Source organism: Photinus pyralis, unplaced genomic scaffold (assembly GCF_008802855.1).
Source record: "Photinus pyralis isolate 1611_PpyrPB1 unplaced genomic scaffold, Ppyr1.3 Ppyr1.4_LG5, whole genome shotgun sequence".
NCBI classification, from domain to species: Eukaryota; Metazoa; Arthropoda; class Insecta; order Coleoptera; family Lampyridae; genus Photinus; species Photinus pyralis.
Window position 1 is genome coordinate 6,395,051 of NW_022170596.1, and position 13,465 is coordinate 6,408,515.

At 34.4% G+C, this 13,465-nt stretch overlaps 2 protein-coding genes across 2 annotated transcripts; both read left to right on the forward strand.

Moving 5' to 3' along the window:
- The first annotated feature begins 501 nt into the window (after positions 1 to 501).
- Positions 502 to 3,546, forward strand: LOC116172350 (alpha-tocopherol transfer protein-like). Its single transcript, XM_031489557.1, has 6 exons — positions 502 to 575; positions 1,603 to 1,757; positions 2,233 to 2,392; positions 2,439 to 2,802; positions 2,860 to 2,968; positions 3,023 to 3,546. The coding sequence occupies exons 2-6, from the start codon at positions 1,610 to 1,612 to the stop codon at positions 3,169 to 3,171; spliced, it is 930 nt and encodes a 309-aa protein (XP_031345417.1). The 5' UTR covers positions 502 to 575; positions 1,603 to 1,609; the 3' UTR covers positions 3,172 to 3,546.
- A 2,682-nt stretch (positions 3,547 to 6,228) lies between these two features.
- On the forward strand, positions 6,229 to 12,996 carry LOC116172776 (alpha-tocopherol transfer protein-like). Its single transcript, XM_031490041.1, has 6 exons — positions 6,229 to 6,376; positions 9,052 to 9,206; positions 11,272 to 11,431; positions 11,479 to 11,842; positions 11,895 to 12,003; positions 12,058 to 12,996. Exons 2-6 carry the CDS (start codon positions 9,059 to 9,061, stop codon positions 12,207 to 12,209), a joined length of 933 nt encoding a protein of 310 aa, XP_031345901.1. The 5' UTR covers positions 6,229 to 6,376; positions 9,052 to 9,058; the 3' UTR covers positions 12,210 to 12,996.
- The last annotated feature ends 469 nt before the right edge of the window (positions 12,997 to 13,465 follow it).

Consider the following 13,465-nt stretch of genomic DNA (forward strand, 5'->3'; position numbering starts at 1 on the left):
TAGTGGGCAGATACCCTTAAGGTTGCCGCACACTTATCCGTTCCGTCACGTCGACGGCTGTTGATGGCCGGCGACGGTTCGAGCTAAGTAGGTAGGCATCTATTAGTAGAAAATTTAACGGACTCAATTTAAAGCACTTGTTTCCTTTGCCTGATCTCGGTCATATTACGTTATACGGTCATACCTTATTCTCCAGATACCTAAGGCTTGTTTATTTACCTAATAGTTCAATGTTTAATACTCGTATAGACATAAGTTGCAATTACATGATATGTATTCTACCCATTTGCATTTACTTCAGGCATTGCATTTTTATTTGTGGAATTTGACCAGATTAATAAACTTCATAAATAATAACGAGCGCTCATTTTGCGCAACCTTTTTATATTCTATTACAGTAATTATCTATAATAAGAAAAAAATGGCAATGTTCTCGCTTTTACAATCCTGTCCTGTCATAAGTGGTACCTACCTAACTACTTTCCACAACACTGGTCTCTGCCGACATTTCTTACATCGTGGTGCGTGGTAGGCGTAGGGGTACTTGTACAGTGTCAACGACAAGAAATTATTGTGTAAGTAAATTCATGATCTTTAGGTCATTATGGTTACGCACACTTATCCGATGCTAAAGATTCCTATTTAGGTTTTAGAGTTCATTGAACTTTGTTAAGACAGATCAAATCACGTACGGTAAAATGAGATCGGAATCAGTACATCATCCACTTCTGCCCATTACGACAAACATATACTTATTAGCAAGTTTAATGGTATATGTAGTATAGATAGTTTATTTTTGTTTTTGAGGAGATACTGTTGAACCGAAAGACCGCTTTTCAATGTTTGAATTTCTTAATTTAATAATTCTTAAGTTTAAGTTTATGCAACCACGCAATTAATACAAATAGGGGCACCAATTTCTCGGACTAGTCCAGAAAATATTGATATTGTTCACGATACGATACGATGACTTGTGGTTACCGTTACAGAAATAGCAGGATGTATTTCCTTTTTTTTTAAATGAAATTGGGTAAATCGTAAGGGATATCTCCGCATTGTGTTTGTATCGAAAAAAGCGTGGGGTTTCTTCTTCTTTTTGGACGCTCTTCTGCCTCTCGTGAAAATTTACTGTTTTTTGTAACGGGAGTTTGTCTTAATTTTTTTGCAAGCCGACAGCAGGGGCGGGTCAAGTTTTGACGATAAAGGACGAAGATCGTTTTCAAGGTAGCAGTGAATTCTCCTATTTCGGCGATTTCGTTTTGGCCGAGACAAAATTCCAGTGCAAACAAAAGATGCTGGTCTACTAATGGTTAAAAAAGGACGCCGATCAGTGCAATTTCGTTGGTTCCGTTTTGGCCTTAATATAAGTAGAGAAGCGCACAGCGTGCTAGAGAGAAGTGTAGGTACATCTCGTAAAGCGGTAGAGTGAACACGGTTAAGGAAATTTACGAGAAGGAACGATCTTTTTTTCACGACTTGTACATCACGAACTTATAAATTAAGATGAACTGCTGATCAAACAGTTGCATAGAGGTAGAAATGGCCCTAGCATGGGCGCCGCCATGATGTGCACATTTTACACACCTTGTGTTTCACCGACAGAATCAACATGGAGACGTATTCTATTCGTCCCCTTTCAAAAGAATTAAACGATAAGGCTGCGCAGGAAATAAATGAAGATCCTAAAAGGGTGCAAGAAACTTTGAAGATGTTTCACGAATGGATAAGGAAGCAACCGCACTTAAATGTTAGGAATGGTAAGAATGGTAGGGTCTAAAATGGAATAACATCTCGAATAGGTATTTTAAAATTATGGTATCTATTAATTTGTTCTCTACCAATGTACCATCTAAAACGCCATCTAAGGCGCCATCAAGTCGATAAAGGATTAGTCACCAACGATAAAGAATAAAAGGAATGTGACTCATTTTTTCCATAAAAATAAAAGCTTTTTGTATGCCATATAAGAAAATTAATCTGTGACGAGGCATCGATACTGAAATGATAAATAAAGACATCCGCACTCCTAGCTGTGTTATAAATCTGAGTGCAAGTGAGGGATGTTACAAAGCCATTTAAGAACCGTAGTCTGATGACATCACCAACCTAACTAGCATTTTTAGTCGAAATCTCTAAAACCGATCGTTTAGAAATATTTTTAGATATGAATTACCGAATTACTAAATTTTAAAACTGGAGACTTAATTCTTTAGATTTTGTTTCTTTTTGTAGATGACCAACACCTAATAACGTTTCTACGTGGCTGTAAATGGAGTCTTCAACTAACAAAGCAAAAGATTGATTATTTCTACACCCTAAGAACATTAGTTCCAGATCTTTTTCGAGGTAGAGATTCTACGTCACAGGAAATTCAACTTCTACTGAAATCCGAGTGAGATGGGCATTTCAAACGATTGTATAGTAAATATCAAATTCAGGTGTATAACTCTGCTTCCAAACGAAAAAGGTTACATTGGTCCTAAAACATTTTTCATGTCTTTTAATACAAATGTACCATTCCTTGCTTTAATGAAAGCCATTTTTATGAGTATTGAAATATTAATGAAAGAAGATGATAATTCTATTATTTCTGGATTTCAAATAATATCCGATTACCAAGCACTTACTCCAGGATACATGCTGCAATTTACACCCGCATTGGTAAAAAAATGTGTAATATGCATTGAGAATATGTCCCCATTGAGAATGAAAGGACAGATTGGCATAAATGTTCCCAAAGGCTTGGTAGTAATATATCATAACTTCGCAAGGCCTTTTTTTAGTGACAAACTCAAGGAAAGGGTTAGGGAATTTAATAAGGTTATTAATATTATTCAAAGCAGTAATAATTGCTTTCAGATTAATTTTTTAACTGAATCCAACTGGAAGGAAAATGTGAGCAGAGATATACAGTCAGTCTTACCACAAGAATACGGAGGCGATAATCCGCCTCTAAATTATATTGCCGGTAAGCTTATTAAATTTCCAAAAACGGTAAATGTACTGAATATATTTTTTACAGACAAATGGGCACAGAAGGTGATGAGTTATAGGGATTGGTTTCTAGAAGATGACGCGTACGGATGCGATGAAAGCCGTCGGCCCTTGGTCACTAAAGCTTATCAAGAATTAGGAATAGAAGGATCATTTCGAAAATTAGTGATCGATTAAATATTTTATTCCTTGGGGTGGTTAGTTATTTCTAAAGTAAATCTATTAAATATCTCCGCCAAGAGGGTGATTGTGAACCGTGAGAAGTGTTTTAATACACGTCTAGAAAGTGGGTGGCCACCGCATCTCACATCGCACTTGGCATTGTATCATAGCATCCATCTACGAAGACCTAGTCGTATATCAACAAAAAATTAAAATCTACTAACATTTTCATATTAAAAGTACCTATACACCAATATACAGGAACCGGCAGTTAAGAAGGCGAGAGCAATTTATAGTCTTCAGGAGGAACAGGTGATTCACCAATAGACGAATGTGAATAGTGGGGATGTATCATCTCCCACCTTCTCACCTGCCGGTTCCTGTACAGCAAATTTCCGTTTCTGCCAAACTCTTCACCTCTTGGATAATACATACCAAGAAAGTTAACGCTTATCTTGGGTATTAATATGTTCAATAAATGATTTAAATAAACATTCGTTATCTCCTGACACCTTTCCATTTACCTACAATTAAAATCCAGAGACTATTACAATTATTTACTAGTTTAAAAGCTTAGTTCTACAATCACATAATTAATTATAAAAAATCAGTTTTTATTGAACAAAACACGAAATAGCATCGTTTTTATAAATGAAAGAAAGTCAATAAGAAGTGCACCCATAAGTGAATATTCAGCAAGGACGGATTAATAGGAATATGTGGGTGGGGGCGGAATCCTGGAACGGAAGAGGAAAGACGAGGGGGGTCCGGGTCCTCCTCAGAAAATTTTTTGAAAAGAATACCTTAAAAAGTATCAGATTTAGTGGTTCTAGACCGACAATTTATATGTAAAGAAATATTAGTTTAAACTACTGGAAATGCAAATATTTCAAAGAAAAACAATCACACTCATTTATAGAATTACCTGTTTGGGAAAATTATATCGCAAAATGCAGGGAATGAAACCTACAACTCTGGAATTATACATAATTACTAAAGCCCTTTTGGATATTACATCAAAATTTTAAAATTGATATACCTACTATTTACTCGTAATTTTTTTCGTTTGCTTTATTTAAAAGAACATTTATTAATAAAATTTATTAAAATTGAATGAGCAAGGTACATTTTTTGTGAAAGTACAAATAAAATATTGCCTTGTTAAAGAAACTGGTATAAACGCAGAAGAGTGTAGTACTTCTTGAACTCGAAAAGCACTGGTTGATACCTACAAAATAATTTACTGACCAACTCCGCTGAATTAGGTACGCATTTTTGTGTCATTTTGTTCTCGCTCTCGGTGGGGGCGATCCCCCCCCCCCCCCCCCTTTAATCCGTCACTGATATTCAGACATTCGTAGTTCGTGTTCGTGAAACGAGACTAAAATGGGACTAATTACACATAAATTTGTTTATCACTTTTAATTTGAATTGCAATTTACCCTTTTTAATATGAACGCACCCAACATTGGAATTGGAAGGTAGGTACTTATATACAAAGTGGAGATTTTGCCTGGAACCCTGAATATGCATTCAAAACTACAATTTTTGCGAAGAAACTTTTTATAGTATTTACAATTATGAGAAGTTTGCTACTAATCTACGTAGGTACCTTAAATTTGCGGTCAGTGGCGTACTTCTGCATGGTCAAGTAGGGCATATTTTTTAATGGTAATGATGTTTCCATTACATATTATTAAAACGTGTACTTTTTTGGGATACAGCAGGATAAAAGGTGCGTAGTTTAAAAATATGGAATAAAAACATAGCGGTTGCTATTAAAAAATATACCTATATAATATTATAATGTTTATAATAATAATAATATATTTATGCTTACAGGGAAAAAATTGCTTGCATTCGTCACAAAATATTACACATAAAAAAACTTAAAGTTTAAAACTTAAAAATTCCTCAAATTATTCAAAAGAAGTGTTTTAACTTCTAACTTAAACTTAGCATTTTCCAAATTTTTCATAGATTCTGGGAGATGCTTGTAGAATTTTAACGCCATCACTTCAGAGCTATTCTTGGTTTTGTCCAACCTGAAGAAAGGTATCCTGATTTTTGTTACCTCTGGTAATAATAATGGTAATAGGTAATACCTACACAGAATTAGGTTATGCGACTAAAACAATAGCAGAGAAAAAAAACTTACGTTTCGAGCGTGCCTAGTAGCTTAATCTGGTTCTAAAGAAATTGATATTTTGGTTGTAAAGGAGGAGGACAGAGCAGTGATAGAAACATGATCATAATCGTAAAGTTAGTAAAAAAATTCACAGATTTCACAATCCTTTCAACCATTGGAGATATTGGAAATGATAACCGTATAACGCCGTTATATACACAAATTACCTCTTTATTCGCCCGGGATCACTTCTATTCTGAATATATGTATAATAAGCCTCATAACATGCTCGTAATCCTATTAAAGGTAATGTGCGAGAATTTTAGATTGGAATTAACAAAACATTGCGCACTATTAAGTAAGTACCGTATCGACCGTATCCGCGACTTTTTCAAAATCTACCGATTGCGGCCGAGTACGGTACAATCAACACTTGACGCGACACCGCTGTCTTCTTTTCTGCTTGACGAAACTTCATACCCATATACAAAACATAAGCATTTCCAATACTAAAAGTATTATAAATATAAAAGTAATAATTTTCCTTTGGGCTTATTCTCAAGGTAAGGTTTTTTATATTTACCCTAATAGTTCAGTGTTCATGGTTTAAATACCTATATCAGATGTAAGTCATTGACAAAAGTAATGATCGCCGAATAGGTATATTATGCAACTTGGAACTGCGACCCAACAAATTAAGGTAATGTCCTCCTTGAAAGAAACGAGGGAGCCTGGCATGTTGGTTATGTCGCAGAGTTTACTTATTAGGCGATCATTACTTTTGTCAATGAGAAGTTGCAATATATGTTCTGTATTCTACCAATTTGCTTTTATTTTATTTTTATTTGCGGAATTTGACCAGCTTAATGAACTTTATAAATAATAACGAGCTCTGATATTCCGCAATCTTTTTATTATAGTAATGACCTTAATATAATAAGAAAAAAACCGTGATGTTCTCGTTTTTACTATCCTGTCAGAAGTGGTACCTACTTTTCACAACACTGGTCCCTGTCTACATTCTTCCATCGCAGTGCTTGTTAGCTTGGTAGTAAAACTTATACAGTGTCAACGGCAACAAGAAATAGTTGTGTAAGTAAATTCATAATCTTTAAGACTTTAGGTCATTATAAATTACGTACGCGGTAGGGGTATACTAAAAGATTTGTGTCTAGACTTTACATAAAATCACATAAAATGAGATCTTGATCACTAATTTCTGCTCAGAGACAAACATACCGGTAAGTTTGTGGTTTAGACAGTTTATTTTTGTTTTTGTGGTGGTACCTATATTTAGATACTGTTGGACCGAAAGGCCGCCTTTCAATGTTGAAGGATATTGGAAATTGAATTTCTTAATTTGAAGTTTATGCAAGTACGTGTAGGTAATTAATACAAATAAGTGCAAGTATTAAAAATAAATCGTTCCTTTTTAATTCTATATAATTATCTTTTAGAGTCTGGATTTAATAACTTATATCTCGGCCTAATTGGATCTATTAATCATAACAAATTCCAATATCCCCTTTGGTTTGAGATAACTTATGGTAAAAACCTCTTAACAGTATGAGGAAGCATCGATATCTAGCTAGCCTTGACACTTTTCGGTAAACAAAACTAAACTTAGTAGCTATGGTAGCAATAACTAGGTAGGTACGATGTATGTTTATTCAATTGCAACAAAAATGTAAATTTTTGTAAATTCGGTAGGTATGTCTGAGAAAAAGATATATTTTGACAGAAACAAATTTCGATCGGTGATTAAGAATTTATTTTTGATAGCGTTGCCGAGCAAATAAATTTTTGACGAAACCGTAGAACAGCGTCCTTCATATATTACTATTAAAAATTGGGCTGTGAATTTTCAAAAAAGAAAATCAGCGGCGGTCAGGGACACCAATTTCCCGGAGTAGGTACACTCCAGAAAATATTTATACTGTTCACAGTACGATTTTACGATTACTTATGCTTACAAAAATAGCAGGAGCATTGCACATTTTTCTTTTTTAAAGGGAATTGGTGAATGCGCAAGGGATATCTCCGCATTGCGTTTATAGCGAAAAAGGTGTGGGATTTACACTCACTAAAACCTTTCTTCCAGTCCTTGATCCATAAGTTATAGGAGCCGTCACTGGCGAATGGAGAAGCATGTTTCCTCTGGTGATCCAAAACTTATTGGATGTCATTCTGTCTCTCGTGAAAATTACTGCTTTTTGTAACGGGAGGCCCATCTTGCATTTAATTTTTTTTTGCAAACCGATAGTAAGGTTGGATCAAGTTATTAACGATAAAGGACGAATTTAAATCGTTACCAAGATAGCAGTGAACTATCCTATTTTGATGGTTCCGTTTTGCCGAGACAAAATTCCAGTGTAAACAAAAGATGCTGGTCTACTATTACTTTAAAAAGGACGCCCATCAGTGCAATTTCGTTGGTTTCCTTTTTGTTTTAATATAAATAGCGAAGCACACAACGAACTAGAGAGGTGTACATCACGTCCGGACGTTTTTTTCTTGAGAGGAGATACGATACGGGAAAAAGACTGATGTCCGCGAATTGCATTGTCTATAGGTTTTTATTAACGGTTTACATTTTTCGGCCCGTTTTCCAAATGAGTGCTTCTGGGTTCCACGCCTTGCTCACATAATACCATGTATTATTGCAGCTACGACGTTGGTTAATTATGAAACATGAAGCCATTTTTTTCTTACGATTGGAATGGTCGAATTAGAAATATAGGTGGTTAACGGGTTATCAAAATATTCAATCAAGTAACCTTTTTTAATGGAACACCATGTATATCTTTGTATATTTTGAAACAAAGTAAAATTCTAAATAAATTGATATTAAATAAGGACTTACAAGTAATTAAAATGTGTAAGTATTACAAAGATTATATACATTGTACAAAACGCAGACGGCCTATATTTTATACAAACGAACAAATACGCGGAGATATGGTGGAAAATAGTAAATCTAGATAGTAATAATAGCTCTAATTCAGTTGTTTTAAAATTTAGTATAGTCTTTAGAAGTTTGAAATAATGCAATGAATTTTTTTGAGGACGTGTGTATATTCTTTATTTTCTTATAACCAGAGTAGTTGATGTTTGTTTTAAACATTTTAAAGTTTCTAGCATATTTTCACCTATTACTTCTTTTGATTAGTGTCGGCAGCTTACGTTTTTCTTTGTAATAAACGTAAAAACTTTAATTGCGTTGTTGTACCTTTAATTTACATTCATCGGTGGTTAGGTTATTTATGTTCTGTAAGCCTTTATATTACCAAACTTCCAACGTAGGGATATATAATAACTTGTTATTTAAGGGAACTGTAGAGAATAATATATTGCTCAACTCAACCAGTTTCAGTTTCCCTATTCACTACGGGATATAAAATTGTTAACGTAATGGGCGTTAATTAAAATAAATTAATAATTTAAATTAACGTCTATTGTCCTCTTAATGTAAATCAAGTTCCACGTACAATTTTAAATAGTGTTAACGAATGTGATGTGAAATTCTCAATACCTAGCTACAATTAAAAGGTTTAGAATAATTTTTACCAGTTGAAGGTCTAAGATATAGACAGTCATTTTGTAAGGCATTAACGATTTACTTTTCAAGAAATATGATTTCATTCCAGTTTCTTGGTTCGATACAATGGCCATCAATGTAACGAAAACAAATCTTTAAAGCTAAGAATTCCACCAAATAGAATTACTGATAGTTGATACTTTGCTAACACTCTGTGTTTCACCGACAGAACCAACATGGAGACGTATTCCATTCGTCCCCTTTCAAAAGAATTAGACGATAAGGCTGCGAAAGAAATAAACGAAGATCCTAAAAGGATAAAAGAAACTTTGAAGATGTTTCACGAATGGATAAAAAAACAGCCGCACTTAAATGTTAGGAATGGTAAGAATTACATAGTTTTTAGGGTCTAAAATGGAATTACATCTTGTATACTTACTCGTATTAGTATTAGGTTAGGAATGCCATCTATTAGTGTGTTCACTACCAAATGTGGTACCGTGTGAAAGTATTCATTCTTTAAGATGTGACTATTGATATTATATGTTTTATTTTTTTACAGTGGAAATTAGGGTACTGTATACGTTTTGAGCACCCCTGCCTCGAAATATTGGAAAAGCAACACAATCCATTCCTAGCTCTAGATATTATTGAAACCATGCGTTTCAGAAAACGCTGTAAGACATCGATTGATGATTCACTAAAACATTTGGGATTCATTCTTCGAACTTCTTGAAAATTTATGACAGACGCGTTAGATAAAGAAAATACCCATACGTTGTCATATTAATTCAATAAAAAACAATGTACATTGAAAAATTCTCGCTGGGAATAATCTAAGTAAATTATTCCTACTATAATAATGTTTTGATTGGCTAGAACGTATATGAATGACTGAAATTGAACATTTCTATTGGTTTCGAGAAACGTCAAAAAATAATCCCTAAAATAATCTCATAGCATGATACATTGAAATTTAATTCAAACATATATTTTTACCCTACGCACGTCAGTAGTGGTGGTGATGTCAGCTCCCCTTCCTTCGTAGCTGAATAATGTCACACGAGTTTGTGTTTCTCTTATATTAGTTATATTTCCACTTTATGAATTTAAGAAGAATTTACAAAATTCTAACAGTATAAAGAGTATCTTTCAGACTTAAAACACATAAATACAAAATATCGTTGGTGTTTCTTTGATTAACAAATAATTAACAAAAACGTTATCAAGGCACCGTCACATCGATAAAGGATTAATTAGTCACCGACGATAAAGACTAAAAGTGAATGTGACTCATTTTTTTAATAAAATATTATATGCCTACCTTCGAAAATTATCTAGCTTTTTGTATGCCATATAGTAATCAAATTGAATTACGTCGAGTCTCAGCCTTAATATCGATATTGAAATGATAAACAATGATAGCCGCATTCCTGATTAAATTTAAAGAGATATAAATTAATTGTTACTGTTCTAAAATCTCAAGACCGTTAAAAAAAATAGTAGTCTGATGAGATCCAAAATTGGCAATAAAACCGATCGTTTAGAAATATTTTCAGATATGAATTATTAAATTACTAAATTTTAAAACTGGAAATTTCATTATTTAGATGACCCATGTCAGTACGTACCTATGTATAAATATAATTTATCTGAAACCGTCAAGAAAATCTAAATTTCGGAGCTATTTTGACATTTGAAAGTTGATCTTTACCTGACTAGTACTGTAATATTTTTGCCTGACTCCCATTACAGTCCTAGTACATGCAAAATAACAATTAGATCGTTCATTGAATAAGTTATTAAATCAACGATTGGATAATTATAATGCAGACTATGTGGATATTTTTAAATATTAATACACCTACACAAAGGATAATAGTCTTTTAATTACTAACAATTAATGGAGTATGTGTGGAAGTAATTATTCCTTTAGTTTTGCGCCAGTCATTAAAAGGTTTGTACGCCTTTTCGTACATCTTTCTTGACTTTGTGGGGAGCGAATATTGCACTACGGCGGCCGCAGCTTCGGCTACATTATAACAAGGTCTCGCGTAGGTACTCTTCTTCACTGATACCTGCTTTTGTACCGAGTTATAAAGACTGTATAGTTGAAAAGTACCAAGCATAAACTGCATTAAAAATGACACTGATTGTTTTAATTATTTTGAAATCTCTATGGAAACAGTTAAATAAAGTGATTTTAGCATGCGTGATTAGGTATCAAAATTTCAGACATATGAATAATTTAATTTGGGAAAGTTATCTACATGTGGCGGTTTCAGGTAAAATTTTATACATAATGTCACTCATGACAGTTAGTCCACCTGACTTGGAGGCATTAAAGAGATATTCGGACGCTGCGCGTCCTCATACTTTTCAATAAGCCTCCGCGTCATGTAAACGACCACTTTCATGACTTATTATGTAATTAACTATTTTTTTGTAGACGACCAACACCTAATAACATTTCTACGTGGCTGTAAATGGAGTCTTCAACTAGCAAAGCAAAAGATTGATTATTTCTATACCATAAGAACGTTACTTCCAGATCTTTTCCGAGGTAGAGATGCTACGTCACAGGAAATTCAACTTCTACTGAAATCCGGGTGAGATGGGCATTTCAAACGATTTGTACAGTACATATCAAATTCAGGTGTATAACCCTGCTTCCTAACGAAGAAGGATACATTGGTCCCAAAACATTTCTAGTTACTTTTAATACAGATTTACCATTCCTTGCGTTAATTAGAGCCATTTTTATGAGTATTGAAATATTAATGAAAGAAGATGATAATTCCATTATTTCTGGATTTCAAATAATAACAGATTACAAATTGCTTACTCCAGGATACATGCTGCAATTTACTCCCGCATTGGTAAAAAAATGTGCCATATGCATGGAGAATATGTATCCTTTGAGAATGAAAGGACATATTGGCATAAATGTCCCCAAAGGTTTAGTAGTAATATATAATAACTTCGCAAGGCCTTTTTTTAGTGACAAACTCAAGGAAAGGGTTAGGGAATTTAATAAGCGTTATCATTCAAAGCAGTAATAATTGCTTTCAGGTTTATTTGTTTACTGAATCCAACTGGAAGGAAAATGTGAGCAGAGATATACAGTCAGTCTTACCACAAGAATACGGAGGCGATAATCCGTCTCTAACTCATCTTGCCGGTAAGATTATTAAATTTCCAAACACGGCAAATGCCCTAAATATATTTCTTACAGACCAATGGGCACAGAAAGTGATGAGTTATAGGGATTGGTTTCTAGAAGACGACGGGTACGGATGCGATGAGACTCGTCGGCAATTGGCGACTAAAACTTACGACCAAGAATTAGGAATGGAAGGTTCATTTCGAAAATTAATGATCGATTAAATATTGGTGTACGGTTGGGTATACATGGTGATTTTGCGGACATGTATTCCTTGGGGTGGTTTACTTCTATAGTAAAACGTTCGTCATCGTGGTCTATTTTTTTAAAATTCATTTCTTCAGTTACCTACAACGCAGTTATTCACAAACGAAATCAATGGTCCAGGTTAGAAGGTGGAAGTTGAATGCATCTATTGAGGTCTCTCTTAAGAAGGTGATTGTGAGCGATGGGGAATGTTTTAATATACCTACGTCTGTCAAGTCGATGGCAGTAACGAAGCACCGTACCTCGCACAGCACTCGGCATTGTACCATAGCATCCATTCATGAAGCAAATTTTATTGTAAAAGAATCATTGCCGTGGACTAGTTAAACAAACTGAAAAACTTCACATACATTTTATTAGGGAAAATGGACCTTATTGAAATGGTTAATTTAGTCGCGCCTCTAGTTGAGACCACATGGTTTGGTTCCATTCCAGTTTTTTTTAATTTACTCTTATAGCATTGTTCTTTATTCCCACTGTGTGTTTCTGTATTGTTCTTCATACTTTTTCTTTCATCCTCTCGCTAGGGCATATTATACGTAATTTACATTGTCTAGGCAAACGTTACAACTTGTCATCTTTTTCTTTTTGGTTAGTTATGTTTTCGTGGTTAGGTGAAAGATCAGCAAGAGGAGCTGTCTCCAGTCTCCCAATGCTGAACCTCGCCACTAGGTTTGTTTTATCTTTACCTTAGTTAAAATGTTTGTTTTACATTTACAGCTTATTTTAATTTATATATTTATGCAAGGTAATGAAATAAAGTCATTTATTATTGTTATTGTTATTAATCCTTAAATTTAAATCTTGAACTCAGCTGGGAAATTCGTATTAGGTAGTTAAATTTACATTTTAACGCAATAACTTTGCTTTCTTCTATCTAGCTGGATCCATACAAGAAAATCATGTAGAGTATAGTTTCTGTGTTAATGTCCGATTTTTTAAGGATTTTGTGATGGGCAATGAAATTATAAAAGAATCAAACATTCTTAGGCCCAGTTCAAACTGAACGGACCTGTGGCGGCGGCGTGGCGGAGACGGGACGCAAACAAACCACATTCGGAAGGCGATATTGTGACATGAAATATCGTCACCACACATACGCCACTACCGACTTGGAAAAGAAGTGGCGGTGGCGGGAAGGCGGCCGACCGTGCTTCGTCGCGTCAGTGTGCGATACATCGTTTGTTTGCATGGGGCAGCGCGGAGAGGACAT